Source organism: Raphanus sativus, chromosome 7, assembly GCF_000801105.2.
Source record: "Raphanus sativus cultivar WK10039 chromosome 7, ASM80110v3, whole genome shotgun sequence".
Lineage (NCBI taxonomy): Eukaryota > Viridiplantae > Streptophyta > Magnoliopsida > Brassicales > Brassicaceae > Raphanus > Raphanus sativus.
In genome coordinates, this window is record NC_079517.1 from 12,490,744 (window position 1) to 12,507,672 (window position 16,929).

The 16,929-nt window shown below is 36.3% G+C and overlaps 3 protein-coding genes across 5 annotated transcripts; 1 reads left to right on the plus strand and 2 right to left on the minus strand.

Moving 5' to 3' along the window:
* Window positions 1-461: 461 nt before the first annotated feature.
* LOC108814172 (peptidyl-prolyl cis-trans isomerase FKBP17-3, chloroplastic) lies at window positions 462-1,710 on the minus strand. Its single transcript, XM_018586681.2, has 3 exons — window positions 1,204-1,710; window positions 972-1,016; window positions 462-889 (listed from the first exon to the last, which is right to left on the minus strand). Exons 1-3 carry the CDS (start codon window positions 1,494-1,496, stop codon window positions 532-534), a joined length of 696 nt encoding a protein of 231 aa, XP_018442183.1. The 5' UTR covers window positions 1,497-1,710; the 3' UTR covers window positions 462-531.
* Window positions 1,711-2,306: 596 nt separating this feature from the next.
* Window positions 2,307-6,079, plus strand: LOC130497899 (mitogen-activated protein kinase 15-like). 2 transcript variants are annotated; one of them, XM_056991151.1, is made up of 11 exons: window positions 2,307-2,733; window positions 3,211-3,619; window positions 3,712-3,839; window positions 3,954-4,013; window positions 4,290-4,439; window positions 4,526-4,681; window positions 4,810-4,947; window positions 5,043-5,116; window positions 5,240-5,341; window positions 5,444-5,666; window positions 5,867-6,079. In XM_056991151.1, the coding sequence occupies exons 1-11, from the start codon at window positions 2,509-2,511 to the stop codon at window positions 5,939-5,941; spliced, it is 1,740 nt and encodes a 579-aa protein (XP_056847131.1). In that variant the 5' UTR covers window positions 2,307-2,508; the 3' UTR covers window positions 5,942-6,079. The 2 variants fall into 2 exon arrangements, with proteins under 2 accessions (XP_056847131.1, XP_056847132.1); XM_056991152.1 differs by having other exon boundaries at window positions 2,593-2,733; window positions 3,251-3,619.
* A 1,988-nt stretch (window positions 6,080-8,067) lies between these two features.
* On the minus strand, window positions 8,068-11,409 carry LOC108816099 (alpha-dioxygenase 2-like). Of its 2 annotated transcripts, XM_018588672.2 has the most exons (4): window positions 9,190-11,409; window positions 8,926-9,120; window positions 8,596-8,839; window positions 8,068-8,508 (listed from the first exon to the last, which is right to left on the minus strand). In XM_018588672.2, exons 2-4 carry the CDS (start codon window positions 9,047-9,049, stop codon window positions 8,391-8,393), a joined length of 486 nt encoding a protein of 161 aa, XP_018444174.1. In that variant the 5' UTR covers window positions 9,050-9,120; window positions 9,190-11,409; the 3' UTR covers window positions 8,068-8,390. The 2 variants fall into 2 exon arrangements, with proteins under 2 accessions (XP_018444174.1, XP_018444172.1); XM_018588670.2 differs by having other exon boundaries at window positions 8,926-11,409.
* Window positions 11,410-16,929: the final 5,520 nt, after the last annotated feature.

Consider the following 16,929-nt stretch of genomic DNA (forward strand, 5'->3'; position numbering starts at 1 on the left):
AATGAATTTTCTTCAAATTTATTGTATCTTAAGTTAACTCATTTACCTTTTTCCAAAAAATAAAAGGAAGTAAACTTTTAATTTTATTTTTTAACTTTCAATCTTGTTTCTAAGTTGATGAACTCTTACTAGATGAACCAAATTTTGATTAAAAAATGTTTAACCATTGTTTTTATTATTATTATTATTATGTAAAATTATATATTGAAGTACATTTTTATCTTAAGATTTTTTGGTGTAATCTTTTTTATTTTGTCTATTATGGATAACTTATATATATTTGCCATACCCGTATCCATAATTTTTTAGTTTTGCCGCCGGTGCAACATAGGTTATCTTCTTATAGTATGGCTGAGACTCCGATGGATTCATGTGGATGCGATGCGAACCAAACACCCGGATTCATGTGGATGCGATGCGAACCAAACACCCTGCCGTTTTACTCTTTAAATATGAAAATATATACGAAAAAACGTTCTTTGATTATTTTAGGGATCTCTGCACACACACACATATTCGCTTCACAATCTCTCATACAATGGTTTGGAAACAATACACTGTATCAACCTCAATGATATAATCAAGTGTGGCAGATGGAGGAATCTGCAAACCCTGTCCGAATTCGACATTCTGATCTCCAAACCCTAAGGATGGTGGGATGATCACTCTGCGTTTACCTCCAGCCTTCATTGACCTCAGAACATACTCTATCCCTTGGCATAGTCCCTTGCTATATGGTCTTGAGTCCATTACCATCGCAAGTGACTTCTTGCTTCCAAAAGTGTCGACAAACACTTGTTCTGTTCCATGTACTTGCCCCTTGACATCAAACACAACCAAGTAACCTGAGCTTGGAGTAGCTCCACTTCCAACTTGTAGATCATAGTACCTGACACAGTTCAAACATTCCATAATCTCTAGTTGCTCTTCAGTTTATGCAATATAATCAATATATTTATGGGGAAATGTACCTTATGCCGTTTGGTAAGATAATCTCTTCTTGCTTTTCTAGAACTCTGCAGAATCAAGAAAAAGATTAAAAGACATTTCAAGTTTATGATTCCGAAACTAATAAGCATTCAAGAAAAATAAAACGCTAATTCCTTTCTATGTATTTTTGCTTGAACAGCAAGCATTCACTTAATGTTCTGTCTCCAGTTCTTATTAATACGATAAGAAAAGGCTGTGATATACAATTAGAACCTTGTGTTATTGTCTTCCTGGAACACATCGAGTTGTGACTTCATCTGCTCAGAGACAGCTCCGAAAGTTAGAACCCCCGCCCATGTAAATCCAGCGCCGATACCGAACCGCCGCGTCACCGGGGAAGCCACCCAATCCGTCATCTGCTGCTGCTGCAATGCGACTGCCTCCGGTGCCGGATTCTCCGTGAAGGAGACGCTTAGTGGCTGAGATGGAAGGTTCTTTCTGGGATGTTGAGGAGGAGATAGGAAGCGGTGGTGCGAAGGAGCCGTGGCGGTGAAGAGAGACGCCATTTTGAGAGGATAATTAAAAATACAATGTTAGAAAACATACACAACTGTGTATATCTGAATATAACGTTATCTTGTTTGTGTGGTGGATGATGACTTCAATAAGACAGCGGTTTTCATGTCAACGAGATTTTTTTTATAGCTCTAATCACAAGCTGAAGCTGAACCAAAGACCAGAGAAAAAAAAAGAAAACGTTTATGTAGGCTTTTCCTTTGAGATGTGCAGCAAAAACTGATTTGCCACTTTGGTACTATGTTGCACATAAACAGATATAACCGGGGATGAGAAACAATTATTTTTTTGAACCACCAGGGATGAGAAACAATAAAATTAAAAAAATTATATGGATACGATATAGTATATGTTAACAAAATATATAAAATACACATAAATTGACAAAATAAAATCACACCAAACTAAAACCATCTCTAAATTAGAATGTATATCAGTTTCAAAAAATTGTAAGAAAATGTTTTAATTAAAACCATCTCTAGCATATTTTCGTATAAAAAAATAAATATATTTTTAATGTACATCTATAAAAAAAAAAAATTCTTTAAAAGTAGATATGAGTTAAGAGAATAATTGTTTTATTATAATATCTAAAATATAAGCCTTTGTAATAAAACGGGCTACGGCCCAATTACATGTCATAGTAGGTGAACGCTGAAAGCTAAACAGTGCCACAATCAGGATATCGGTTTAACTAACCCAGCATGTAAACCAAAATTGAACCAATCTGGTCAACAACTTATCTTGTCCGTTCTTCTACTCGTGCGCGCGTCTCTGTGTCTGCCAGTCAATTTGTCTCTTTTGCAGATCAACTGGTAGTACAAGTAGAAAAATAAATAAAAAAACAAACAAAAATGAAAAAAATAAATAGTAGGAGAGAAGACGAAGAAGATGCTTTCAACTCCTCGAAAGAATCAGCGAATAATGTGGAACCATTGACGAACAAACGCTTGGTTGAGAGTAAACTCAGAGAGTCTGTAACTATTATTAGCCTCGTGATCAATGGGTGGTGGTGGTGGTAGCAATCTCGTTGACGGTCTTCTTCGTTGGCTTTTCTTCCAGCGTCGTCCTTCTTCTTCTGCCTCCAATACTCACGATCAGATTCCCTATCCCGATAACTTAGTTGATGACGGTGATACTAATGATATTGTAGCTTTAGATCCGTCTAAGCTAAAACTAATCAAAGTTCCAAAACGAGATCATTCACCCATGGATGCTCAGAAAAAGGTAAACTTATTTCTAGGGTTTCATGCTTAGGTCTGCGCATTTGTAACTGAGTATGATCCTAACCAATTAAAAAAATGTATCTGAATAGGACCTAAGGAACAAGTACTTTGGATATCAATTATATTCTGAACTAAATCCAAATCCGAACTGTAGTACTATCAAAACTTGGTAATTTTTATACTTTTTTTTGTTATTCTGGATATTAGTTTAGGTACAGTAGTTTGGTTAGTATTATAGCATTTTCCTAATACTTTAGATATTGGGACCCTTGATATTTTTTTGAATATTTTTGTTAATTTCAATAGTTTTAATTTTTAATTTTTTGGATGATTTTAGACATTTAGAAACAGAGAACTAAAGCCAACCGAAAATTAAAATATTGGAATCCAAAAAAAAAACTTAACTCAGACCCCGAACTCCCAGGCCTAGTTCGTGTTTTACAGATGGTTTGAATCTGATTTGACATGGTTTCTTCAGGCTATACCTAATGCAGACTTCTTCACTGAGTATGGTGAAGCAAACAGGTATCAGATTCAACAAGTAGTTGGCAAAGGAAGCTATGGAGTTGTTGGTTCTGCTATTGACACCCACACCGGGGAAAGAGTTGCTATCAAGAAGATAAACGACGTCTTTGACCACATCTCTGACGCTACTAGGATCTTGAGGGAGATCAAGTTGCTACGCTTGCTTCTACACCCTGACGTTGTGCAGATTAAACACATCATGCTCCCTCCTTCTAGAAGAGAGTTTCGTGATGTTTACGTAGTTTTCGAGTTGATGGAGTCTGATCTTCATCAGGTGATTAAAGCTAACGATGATCTGACTCCTGAGCATCATAGGTTTTTCTTGTATCAGCTTCTCCGTGGTTTGAAGTATGTTCATGCTGGTTAGTTTCTGCTTTTTGCACTCTCCTCACCACTAATATATGGTTGTTTTTACTAAGATGGATTTTGAACAACTACGTCTCTGTTTTTGCAGCGAATGTGTTTCATAGGGATTTGAAACCAAAGAACATTCTAGCTAATGCTGATTGCAAGTTGAAGATCTGCGACTTTGGGCTGGCTCGTGTGTCTTTTGATGATGCCCCCTCTGCTATCTTTTGGACTGTGAGTCATCTATGACATAGTTTGTTTCTTTTGGACTTATGTTAGATAAGTTAGCAATGTAACATTCCCTTTTAGTGCTTGTGCGATCACATTTACTATCTGTTTTTTTAATAGGATTATGTTGCTACTCGGTGGTATCGTGCCCCTGAACTCTGTGGATCTTTTTTCTCCAAAGTAAGCTTATAACTATTTTCTCCATCTGCTTGAACTTGCTTTACTTTTTTTTTTTTTTTTCTAAAATGATGTCTTTGAAACAGAATTTTGCCTCACATATGCTTTTCTGGTATTAGAGCACTCTTCTTTTAAGATAATGGATTTCACAGTTCTTATTTTCTATTTTGAGTCCTTTTTTTTGTATAATGGCCTCTCCTCGTGTGCACTATCTACATGCATGCAGGATAAGAGTTAACTGGAGAACTCATGCTAACTCTACTTTTCCTAAAAATCCAGTATACTCCTGCGATTGATATTTGGAGTGTTGGTTGCATATTCGCTGAAATGCTTTTAGGGAAGCCCTTGTTTCCTGGGAAAAATGTAGTTCACCAATTGGATCTTATGACCGATTTTCTTGGCACTCCACCTCCAGAATCAATATCAAAGGTCAGTTATATTATGATCGTTTGGAACCTTGAGTTATATAGTTCATTTTTCTTCTGTAATCTTTGATTTGATCTTCGTATTGACAGATCAGAAATGACAAGGCGAGGAGATATCTTGGCAACATGAGGAAAAAACAGGCAGTTCCATTCTCTAAAAAATTCCCTAAAGCTGATCCTTCTGCCCTACGCCTGTTGCAACGCCTGATTGCCTTTGATCCTAAAGATCGTCCATCCGCTGAAGAAGTAAGCTGCAATCAAATAGTATTTGCATAAGCATAAACTGGAAGATTGTGAATCGTCCTAAGAAAAGAAAAAAAATGAAAAAATTCTTTGCTCAGTGTTTTGGATCTCTTTTTGCTTGTATTTTGTAGGCACTGACTGATCCGTATTTTAATGGTGTGTCAAGTTCAGAGAGGGAACCATCGACACAGCCGATTTCAAAGCTTGAATTTGAGTTTGAGAGAAAGAAGCTAACAAAAGATGATGTCAGAGAGTTAATCTACAGAGAGGTTTTGAGCCTTCTACAAACTCTTCTCTGGTTTTGATTCTCTCCTCTGTATGTATGATGCTAATGGATTAGTTATCTGGGGCAACAAAAACATAGATACTGGAGTATCATCCTCAGATGCAGGAGGAATACCTTCGTGGTGGCAATGAGCTCAGCTTCATGTACCCCAGGTTAGGCAATTGATTCTTAAATTAACTGACTATAAGTATATATTATTGTTTTGAAACTATTATGAAAGAGAATTATCCCAATATGTGGAACATCATGCTAAGAACATTCCTTTGTTGATACAGTGGGGTAGATAGATTTAGAAGGCAGTTTGCTCATCTTGAAGAAAATCAAGGTCAGGGTGGAAGAAGTAACGCGCTTCAGAGACAACATGCTTCTTTACCAAGGTACAAATAGACAAACACTATTGTCTCTGCATCAACTAGTCTTTTACCTTAATGTATCACAAACCAACCAACTTTATTGATGTGCTTCCATTGCATTTTCAGAGAGCGAGTTCCTGCACCCAAAAACGAGACAGCTCAAGAAAGCAGCAACGATATTGAGAAAAGAACATCAGATGTTGTTGCTTCAACCCTAGACAGTGCCAAAGCTTCACAACAATCTGAAGGTACAGAGAATGGAGGAGGATACAGTGCACGTAACCTGATGAAAAGCGCTAGTATCAGTGGTTCTAAATGTATAGGTGTCCAATCTAAAGTCAACATTGAGGTATACAAAAAAAAGGAAAACTTCATTTCTTTAGATGAAAAGATTTTGTTCAACAGTGACTCAAATATTTGTGAACATTTTTTTTTTTTATAGTGTTCAAATATTTGGGTCACTGTTGAAATATAATAATGTTCAAATATTTGTGAACATTATTACATACTTGTGCGATAAATGTGAAGTATTGTTGTGTTATCTTGCAGGACGCCATAGCAGAGGAACAAGATGAGATAGTTGCTGAGGTGGTTGAGAAAGTTCCATCTCTGCACAATACTTGAGTTTTTGTTTAATCTATTTGTTCTTATACAGAGTTGTAGAAGAAGATGTGCGGTTTCTTATTCTCCACTCAGAATTTGAGTTTTGACTGTTGTAGCATTAAAATAACAATAAATAAAGTTAGCTATTTTTTTTACACATTTATTAACACTAACAAAATTTTAAAAATTTACTACATAGATGATTCTATAACAAACCATCTCATAGTTCCACATCCACCACATTGAACAGTTTTATTAAGGTGTATGAATAAAAGTTATATTTTCAACTAGAGGTGGACGCAGATAGAGGTTAGGTGACTAGGTGTGCATGTGCTCCCACACAAATTTTTGTTCTTCCTTTAGTAATTAACATAGAATTTATGTGAATGTCGTCTCTAATCTAAATCTATCTTATTAAAACAGAAACATTATAACTTCTTCTAGGTGGATTTTTAAGTTGGACATCACATTATTATTCTTAGTCTAACCTTTCATTTAAATATTTCCTTAAAGAGTTAGATATCAACCATCTATTAATTAACTCCACAATAAGATCTATATCTTACATTATATACATCTATTAAACAAAATATCTATTCTTTTCGTTAGAGTATACTCACATTATCATATTTATATTATATCATAGTACAAATATAACAATCCTTCTCTTTTATTATAGTCAAATGAATACAATAAACCTCTCTTTTATTATAGTCAAATGAATACGATAAATGTCTCCAATATTTACACGAGTTGAGTTATTAAAAATAAAAATATAAATAGATAGAAATAAAAATAAATATTACACATGTTATTAAAAATATAAATATTATTACACGAGTAGGTTGACAAAAAATTACAAAAATTACACGAATCTTTAGCCAGTCATTATACAACTAAACCAAATGATTCAGTTAACCAAATAACTCTCAACCTACAATATCGGATTTAAAAAACAATTATTTGGCATCAAATACTGATGAATCTTTAAATTTTTAAATAGCTTGATACATAACTTTTAAAACTCAATACTAAAGATATCAGAATATATTTTTTTGATTCTCAAATAATCGAGGTTTACTTTGAATATACACTGAATAGAATATACTAACATATATTCTTATTTCAAAAAACATCAATTTATACTTTAGCCAGTCATTACACGAATTGATTCAATTAACCAAATAACTCTCAACCTACAATATCGGATTTAAAAAACAATTATTTGGCATCAAATACTGATGAATCTTTAAATTTTTAAATAGCTTGATACATAACTTTTAAAACTCAATACTAAAGATATCAGAATATATTTTTTGATTCTCAAATAATCGAGGTTTACTTTGAATATACACTGAATAGAATATACTAACGTATATTCTTATTTCAAAAACATCAATTTATACTTTTAAAAAAAATCGATTATTGAAAAACCTCTTCACCAAGTTGAGTCTACTATACCTAAAATCTCGGTTACAATCAAATATTCACAATCAAATTGCCAGATTTGAAAAATCATGAATATGGAAAACCCTCTTCTCCAAGTTTATTCTACTATACCTAAAATCTCGGTGTCAATAGATTTTGTATTTATTATATCTAACTTAATAGGTTAGAAAATATTCAATTCCTCCCACTTAAAATGTGTGTACAAGTACTTGCCTTCGTATTTATCATTGGACATTCACAAACCATTCAGAAAAAACTCCCAAAAAGCACAATGTCAAAACCAAATCGTATTGTTTGATATTATGTTAGTGTTTTCACCATACGGTTATATCTCTAATACACAAATGAAAAACTATTAATAGAAAAAACAGTTTTAACATTTTTCTTAAACAATGAGAAAACTCGAAATTATATAAAACCATATTATGTGAAAAGGACAAACTTCAAATTATATTAACTATTATAGAATATATGTTATGTGTTAAAAATAAAAAACAAATCCGCGCGGTCGCGCGGGTCATGATCTAGTACTCCTTTATAATGTATGCCCCCAAGCAAGTTTCCGAATCCGTCCATGGTTATAATCTTATTTTTCATTAATTATAGATATTATAATAAATTGTACTATGAAAGACTCAACCACCAAATTTCTGTTGTATAAACATTTGTGGTAATACTTTGAAAATGGAAAAAGTGAAAAAAAAAACTATTGAATAATTGTAGTTAAGTTCTACACCGAGAAACAGAGGTAGTTGTTTTCATAAAGCAAACACACTAATGAGTAATGATTAAACCTCTTCTACTCTCATATGATTTATTCATAAACGTACGATCTTACACAATCCCAAGTCCCCCACCCAAAAGATAGACCAAGGAACTAACCACGTGACACATACACACATGTACCACGTGACATCTAACGGCTTATGGTGCGGACCGGAGGTAAAAGGAAGCCAATTGGTTGGATCAGGATCTGAGCTTCAGACCGAGAAAGCGCTCTTACATCGCATCCACTTGTTCGTTAAGCTCGGTCTATTACATCCTTTAAACTCTCTGTTGCGTTAACCCACTCTAACCCTTCTTTAGTATACGTCTTCTCGTTGAAGTTCGTCGTGAAAAACATGTCTGCTTCTAACCTCCTAACCATACGTTAAATCAAACCAATTCAAGTCAGTTTAGTTACTTATTAGCAAGAAACTCCTCTGTTCTAAAAATTGATTATAAACCTGGAGGCAACGAGGAGGAAGATGAAGAAAGCAGTTTCGCTAATGGAAAATCCTCTGATCATCTTCTCTGCGTGCAATCCCACATTCAGGTCAAGCTTGTCTATATTGCCTTCGTACACTTCCTTTAAAACCTTGATAGCTTCTTCATCATCTGTTAGATCTTCCCATTTGCTGATTGGACTCATCAGCAGATTCTTTCTGAACCCATTGTATCGAGGAACTCCTCTCTCCCTATCTCTGTAAACTGCAAAAAGTATCAAATCAAATCAAATAAAATCAAATCAATAGATATCTAAGAACAAGAAGAAACAATTATTTGATTTGACGTACTCTCCAAGGCAGCCATATCTATAAGGTTAGGTCTATCTTCTCCATCAATATCTTGAGCCACAAGGTTCCTCATCCAATTAGGGTAATTCCACAATGTCAATGCACCACAAGATTGGTGTCCCATTGAAACACTCAACCCCTATTCTTGAACCCTTTTTCCTCTCTTTTTTCCCAATCAATTCCGTCATCAGTGCCCTGTTCAAAACATCTTTCTAGGTTTAACAAGTTTCTAAAAAGTGTACCAAAACGTTCAAGGTGTCTTACTCTCGTTCTATTGCTTTGTCTACATTCTGAGATCTCATATTTCGGAGGACTAATGTGTCTGGTAGAAGACAATGCATCCTGTAGACACTAACGAACTCTTCCGTTAGCGAGTAAGGAACTCGATGATGTACACCTCTATATTTTTCTCTAAAATAGAGATCTCTATTATAGAAGTGGAATGATTTAAAATAGGGTATATTAATTCTTCCTAAAATAAGATATGTTAATCTTTTATACGACAACATAGATGTACTTAAAAATAATTTAATAAAAGCATTTATTAGCGACCAATGCCTCCATATTCAGGACCGGTCCTAAGTCATGCGTATTGAAATATTTGCAACAAATCTCTGAATTTTTTTTTATATAGACATTGTAACAGACCTCCAAAATCTCAGAACCGGCAAAATCTAAACCGAACACATTACGATAAATCTAAACCGAACACAATACGATAAAAATGAATCTGAATCAATTCGAACCCGACTTAATTCCCGAATGAATCTTGCTTTATGTATTTCAGATTATGGGTATTATCCGAACTGAACCAGAACGTAAATGGGTATCCGACAGAACTCGAAACATTCAAAACTCTAAAAATATCTTGTACCAAACATGATCTCAATTCCTAATATACATCGAAAATACACTAAGATATATTGAATATATAAAATAATTATTTATTACATGAAGATTGATGGTATGGATGGTTGAAGATTGAAGTTTTTAGATTTTGGTTTTGTTTTCATTGAACAATATTTCTCATTTCATGAAAACTTGGTTTTCGTTTTATGCTTTCATTTATTTGTTTTTTCTTTCTATCAATAAATATGTTTATTTTTCATTTGATTTTAAATGATCACGGTTGATATTCATTTTTTATATTTTACTTATGTTTTGGTTATAAAATAGGTACAAATTAAGATATACTATTTAAGTTCCTACTTTTTAGTATGAATGTATGATAAAGCTTGAAAAAACAAAAAAAACTTACCATTGTCAATTTTCAATATTTTTGTTGTCATACAAATTCAGTTTTTGGGTTGCTATTCTAAGTGTTTTAGAAAGTTATTGTGCCTTGACATTTGAGTTTGATATAATACGTTAAGTGAAACCGATATTAAGTACAAGGGGTTATCTCCACATTTTAGTAAAGGTTGCAATGGTATTCTACTGTTTCACTTTGTCTACTGGGGACTTGAGAAAAAGATTTTTGGGTATGGTCAAGCTAAAAAGATTCGTTGTACCGTTGCGACTCCCATGTACATAGTAAAAGTTAACAAGTGGACCTTACCATGTTATAATTCCTTTTTCTTTTAGAAATTTACAGTGTAAGTTTTTGGGTATGGTTGTCAAGTTAATGTTCTCTAACTTGTTGATCTATTTTTATGTAATTAATACACAGTTAACAGTCATACAAAATGATACGAATCTCCAAAATAAATTAAAGAGTACCTATACCAAATATCTGATGTGATATAGGAAGTTTCTTTTCGAAACAATTAGAGAAAGTTATTGCGTGTAAATATGGATCTTCGCATATTACCGAAGCATTTACATAAACCCTAGTTACACAAGCAAGAAAATCAATTAAACACCTCAGCATACATTACTTAAGGATCAAAAGTCAAAACCATCACCACGAAAATACTCCTCAAGACGAATGCTTGTCATTGCAAAAGTAATCAAAATCAACACTGAATTCATTAATTACTATAGAGAAATAGATATAGATAAAGTGAATGAAGATGTAGAGCTCCCTTCAATCCAAAGAAGAGTAAAAGCAATTAAAGGGTAAGTTAAAGCTCCTGAGATATGCAAGCCATATTACCAAGTCCTTTTTCAATACAAGGATTAGGGCTTATGGTATCCATAGCTTAGCAGCTTTTCTTTACCCCGCTGAACTCTCGTTTGAACTATAAGGAGCCCTACTTCCAGTTTTTCTTTGTTTTCAAGGAAATCATTTTGCAAGGCCAAGACCTATCGAGATTCGAGAAGCAAAGAAGCTTAACAAATCAAGAACCACTATTATATAGATCTGAACTGAAAACTATGTAGACTCAAGAAACCTTAAATGAAATGACTGAAACTATACAATTATAAGCCTATGTTAGAGAAACTAAAAAGAATCCTTGAAACTTTGAAAGCAAAGATGAAGAACCCAGCTCTAATCAGATTTAGAGAGAAGGAGAGAAAGAGAAGAGAAGTCAAACTTTGAGGAACCGATGGATAGAGAGTTGTAATTATAGTAGTTTTAGATATTCGTTAAAGAAGAAAAATGATAATAAAATGAAAATAGGAAAAAATAATAAACAGGTGGGAGCATCTGAAAAGACATAGGAAGGGTCTGAAATTGTTTAGTGTTAGATCCCCTACGCGTCACATGCGTCCCTCTTGGCTTTTGTGCTTCTCTCTTCTTTCAAGATTTATCATTTTACCATTAAATTGTTGTCCTTTCCAACTACTAGTCTACTGTCCACTACATTTTCGAGACCTGTAAGGTTTTAACTGTGATTTAAACCTTCTTATCAACTTATATGTCTTAAGTTTATCTTGATCAATAACACCTTGATACGTTTGTTTGTTGTTTGGTTATAGACACAAGACAATTTGGTAACCCAGTTCCCTCTACCGGTACGTCTGGGGAGAGACTATGCTCTCAACGATCCACTAATGTCAATAACACGAGCTTACAATATGTATGGCTTATATTGTAACTCTAATCCTAACGTATGATCTCTCTTATTCAACAGTAACCTAAGAGAAGATCTTATCAACGCTAGAAGACACTAGTGTCAACAAGCAACACAACCTGATCAGCACTTGAGTATCTTCACCGCCACTCTCCTGCTTATGTTGTACTTGCTCTGATAACTTGCCGCAAAACCCTAACCTGAGCTTTCATGTTTCAGGTTTATTTATACTGCAAGCAAGTAGATGGGCTGGTCTTCTATCATCAAGTACAAGCCCTGTTGAAGATATTAGCTGGGCCTGCACAAAACTGATTTGGCCCATTTTTGGCTGAATGAGAAACAACTCACGCCTTTCAATCTCCACCTTTGTCTTCGATTTAGCTCAGCCTCATCTCCACCGCAAAACACCTCTTCCTCATGCCTTCAATCAATCCTTGAAAACCTCAGAATAGATGCTCGACGATAAATAGATCTATTCATCGATATCACCTCTGTTCCTCTTTACCGAACCACAGTCCTCGACTTCCGATCCATACTCTGCTCACGAGTGACCTTGTAAGCTTTTCAATCTTTCCGCTTTACCACGGATTCCACTCTGTTCTGTGTAAAATTCTTGAACCCTTGTCTGATTTGTGACATTAGATGTCTTTCTTGAAATTATCTCACCTCATTGAACTCTTTTCAGATTTGGAGAATCGTCGACTATTCTCCTCCCCTTCGTAGCTCTGTAACCAGTGACTCACCTCAAGATGCTGACTCTTCAGTTTAAGGCTTGAAGACTCTGCTCTCTCAGACTACCCCGACACTTTACTCGTTTCAGACTCAGGTATACTCTCGAAAACCACTGATTCAACCATTGTTGAACACTCCTGATTTTTGCGTTTCACTCAATCTGTAACCTTTTGATCTCAATTTTAACCTCTGACTCATCTTTATTACCGCACCTGCAGATGCTTTGACGATCTCTGATGTTAAACGAATCACTCCAGTGTCTAGGTAATAAATACCTCTGAATTTAACCATTCATTTCTCCAAAACCGAGAACCACTGACTCTATCAAATTTTACCATCTGATACTCAATAACCTGTCGATTTCCTTTTTGTTTCCTATGATACTGATTTACCTCAATACCTGTTGTTGTCCTTGCGAGGTACTCACAACCGACAATGAGCACTCTCTGGACCTCTGTTGCTTACTCAAGTTGAGACGTTCAGAAGTGCCAAGCACTTCTCAAAGCTGTTACCCGGTAAGCTTTTAGTAAGCATATCTGCTGGATTCTTTGTAGTGTGCACCTTTAGAACTGTCATCGATCCTGCCTCAATTATGTCTCTGATAAAATGATACTTCCTGTCGATGTGCTTTGTCCTGTCATGATGTGCACTGCTTTTAGCTAGATATATGGCACTCTGAGAGTCGCAATTTAGTTTAAAACTGGTTAGTTTAAACCCCAATTCCTCACATATGTCTCTGAGCCACAAACCTTCTTTAGTAGCTTCTGCTAGGGCCATATATTCAGCTTCCGTAGTTGATAGTGCCACAACTTGTTGTAGGCACGATCTCCAGCTTACGGTATTTCCACCAACCTTAAACACATACCCTGACACTGATCTTCTCTTGTCCAAATCACTAGAATAATCTGAGTCTGAGAATCCCTCAATGTCAAATGTCTCTGACTTTGTGAAATTTAAGCACACTCCCGTAGCTCCATTTAGGTATCTTAGGATCCACTTAACCGCCTCCCAGTGATCTCTTCCTGGGTTTGCCATAAATCGGCTTACCACACAGATAGCAAAACCTAGGTCTGGTCTTGATCCTATCATCGCATACATGAGACTCCCCACTGCACTAGCATAGGGTACTGAGTCCATTTTCAGCCTTTCTGTAATAAGTTCATCCTTAGTTAAACTCTTTAACTTGAATTGCGAGTTGCTAGGAGTTATTACAGCTCTGCTTTCTTCCATGTTGAAAGTTCTGATCACTTGCTTTAGATACCGTTCTTGTGACAGCCTCAATGTACCTTTGCTCCTGTCTCTGATGATCTCCATTCCCAGAATTCTAGATGCAGGTCCCAAATCTTTCATCTGAAATTCCTTGTTCAAGCTAGCTTTCAATACATTTATCTTCTTTATATCTTTAGCAGCTACCAGCATATCATCGACGTAAAGCAGTAGGTAGATTCTGTCATTCACATTCGAACCTTTTGTGTATACACACTGATCTTTAGTGCATCTTTGGAACCCTTGTTTCTTCATGAACTCATTGAACTTCTGATTCCATTGCCTAGGAGACTGTTTCAATCCATATAGCGATTTCTTTAAGAGACAAACTTTTCCTTCATCACCTTTTGCTATAAACTCTTCTGGCTGTTCCATATAGATCACTTCATCTAATGTGCCGTTCAGAAATGCCGTTTTGACATCCAACTGTTCCAGTTCAAAATCGTAGTTCACCACAATAGATAGCATGATTCGGATTGATACATGTTTGACCACGGGAGCAAATATTTCATTATAATCAATCCCTTCAATCTGTGTGAAACCTTTGGCTACCAACCTAGCTTTGTATCTAGGATCTTCCACCCCAGGGATTCCTTCCTTGTACTTATACAACCATTTGCATCCTATAACTCTTTGCTTAGCTGGTCTTGGAACTAGGACCATGGTTTCATTTTCGTCTAAAGAGACTTTCTCTTCTACCATTGCATTTTTCCATTTGATCCAGTCTTTGCTACGCTTTGCTTCTGCTACTGATTTTGGCTCGTATAACTCAATGCTTTCAGCACATGATAGCGCATAGGCCGCAACTGATTCACCATCATCGTATCTTGATGGTGGCCGTATAGTACGTCTTCCTCTGTCCCTGGCCAGTATGTAGTCATCTAGACTTTCTCCTTCTTCCTGTTCTGACTCTTGGCTTGATTCAGGATCATTTCCCGTTTCCTCATCGTCTGAACTTTCTCCACCTTGATCCTCAATCTCAGTATTAGTAGAAGCTACTCCACCTTGACCAGTGTTTCCTGCTTGTGAGTTTGATCTAGATGGTCCTCTGATCAGATTTGTGCTGAACGTAACCTTCTTCCTTTCTTTCTGCTTCGACTCTTTTGCTTTTAACTGTTTGTTGTAAAGCTTTTCTTCATCGAAGACAACATCCCGACTGTTAGTGCATTTCTTTTCTTCTGGCATCCATATTCTGTAACCCTTTACTCCTTGAGGGTAACCCACAAAAATTCCCTTTACTGCTCGAGGGCTGATTTTGTCCTGCACTTTGTGAACATAAGCCACACATCCAAAACGCCTGAGGTGCCCATAGTCAACTTTCGAACCTGTCCAGACCTCTTCTGGTATTTTGAATTTTAGTGATGCATTCGGCGATCTATTTATCAAGTATACTGCCGTACATGCTGCTTCTGCCCAGAAGCTTTTCTCAAGTAATGATTCTGCTAGCATGCACCTTATCTTGTCAGCTATTGTTCTGTTCATTCTCTCTGCCACTCCATTTTGTTGTGGAGTGTAAGTACAAGTCTTGTGCCTTTTAATTCCTGAATCCTGACACAGTTTATCCATTTTCAGGTTGCAGAACTCAAGTCCGTTGTCGGTCCTAAGGCACTTGATTTTCTTCTTGGTTTGGTTCTCAACCAGGATCTTCCATTCAGAGAAGTGATCATATACTTCATCCTTGCTCTTCTGGAACCGTATCCATACCTTCCTCGAGAAGTCATCTATGAAGGTGAGGAAGTATCTGCATCCAGACAGACTTGGTTCGTTTGATGGAGATCCCCAAAGGTCACTGTGGACATAATCCAACACGCTGATTGATGAGTGCTTTCCAACTGGGAAGCTCTGCTTATGTGTTTTGCCAAACACGCATTCTTCACAGAAGTCGAGCGTGTGAACTTCCTTTGAGCTCAGGTAACCTCCTTTCACCAGTAGGTTCATATTCTTTAAGCTCATGTGTCCCAATCTAGAGTGCCAGCGGTTTGTTAGATTTACCTCAGTTCGTGCTACTGATGCCTCCCCTCTTACCACTGATCCTTGCAAGTAGTATAACCCGTCTTGGTATTTTCCTGATATTACCTTCTGTCCTTGTTTGTAGAATGTAACACTGAAATCTTTTCCTTCATACTTGCAGCCGTGTTTCTCCAGTTGGCCATAGGATATGAGGTTTCTACTCATTGTAGGCATGTACCTCACGTCACTTAAGATTATTGTTGAGCCATCCGTGTTGATAATCTTAAGCTTCCCTAAGCCTTTGACTTCACTATGGGTATTGTTTCCCATCAAGACCTTCCCACCGTCTATTTCTTTGAAGTCGAATAGCAGATCCCTCTCTGGAGTTATGTGAAAGGTACAACCTGAATCTAGTACCCATTCTGATTTTGGATCCTGAACACTTGCAGTTAATATCATTGGGTGATCTTTTTCTTGTGCCACATTTGCAGATTCTGGTTGCTTGTAGTTCTTCTTATCTGGGCAGTCACGTTTGTAGTGGCCTTCCTTTCCACATGTCCAGCACTCGCGAGGTTTCTGGGTTCCTCTAGGTCTAGACTTAGACCTAGTGTCTTTGCTTTTAGATCTGTTCTTCCAGTGAGGTGTAGACTTCTTTTCTGACCTTCCTCTGCTTACCAATAACCCTTCTGCGCTAGACTTTGCTTTACCGATTTGACCTGACTCCTTTAGTTCAACTTCTTTTGCATAGGCAGATGAGGTAACTTCTTGCAGTGTCAGAGTCTCTTTACCGTTGCCATATTTCAGAGTGTGTACAAGCGAGTCATACTGTTTTGGTAGACTCGACAGCACTTGCACAGCTTGATCTTCATCGCTCACTGAGATGCTGAGGCTTTCCAGATCATCAACTAACCTGAGGAACACATCCAGGTTCTCCTCAATACTCTTCTGTTCTTCCATCTTAAAACTAGCAAATCGCTGTTTTAGATATATTCTGTTAGGTAATGTCTTAGTTTGATAATCCCTTTCAAGGGCTTTCCAAACTCCAAGTGCAGTAGGCTCTTTCATTACCTTTCTTAAAACCAGGTTGCTAAGGCTCGCA

Excerpts from the sequence above, each read along its gene's own strand:
- LOC108816099 (XM_018588672.2), bottom strand. The coding sequence starts at position 9,049 with ATGGGACACCAATCTTGTGGTGCATTGACATTGTGGAATTACCCTAAT. Across the intron at positions 8,840-8,925 it reads AGATATGGCTGCCTTGGAGA|TTTACAGAGATAGGGAGAGA; the intron begins GTACGTCAAATC and ends TACTTTTTGCAG. Across the intron at positions 8,509-8,595 it reads TTCCTCCTCGTTGCCTCCAG|GAGGTTAGAAGCAGACATGT; the intron begins GTTTATAATCAA and ends ACGTATGGTTAG.
- LOC108814172 (XM_018586681.2), bottom strand. The coding sequence starts at position 1,496 with ATGGCGTCTCTCTTCACCGCCACGGCTCCTTCGCACCACCGCTTCCTA. Across the intron at positions 1,017-1,203 it reads CAGGAAGACAATAACACAAG|AGTTCTAGAAAAGCAAGAAG; the intron begins GTTCTAATTGTA and ends TTGATTCTGCAG. Across the intron at positions 890-971 it reads ATCTTACCAAACGGCATAAG|GTACTATGATCTACAAGTTG; the intron begins GTACATTTCCCC and ends GAACTGTGTCAG.
- LOC130497899 (XM_056991151.1), top strand. The coding sequence starts at position 2,509 with ATGGGTGGTGGTGGTGGTAGCAATCTCGTTGACGGTCTTCTTCGTTGG. Across the intron at positions 4,440-4,525 it reads CTCCAGAATCAATATCAAAG|ATCAGAAATGACAAGGCGAG; the intron begins GTCAGTTATATT and ends TCGTATTGACAG. Across the intron at positions 4,682-4,809 it reads ATCGTCCATCCGCTGAAGAA|GCACTGACTGATCCGTATTT; the intron begins GTAAGCTGCAAT and ends TGTATTTTGTAG.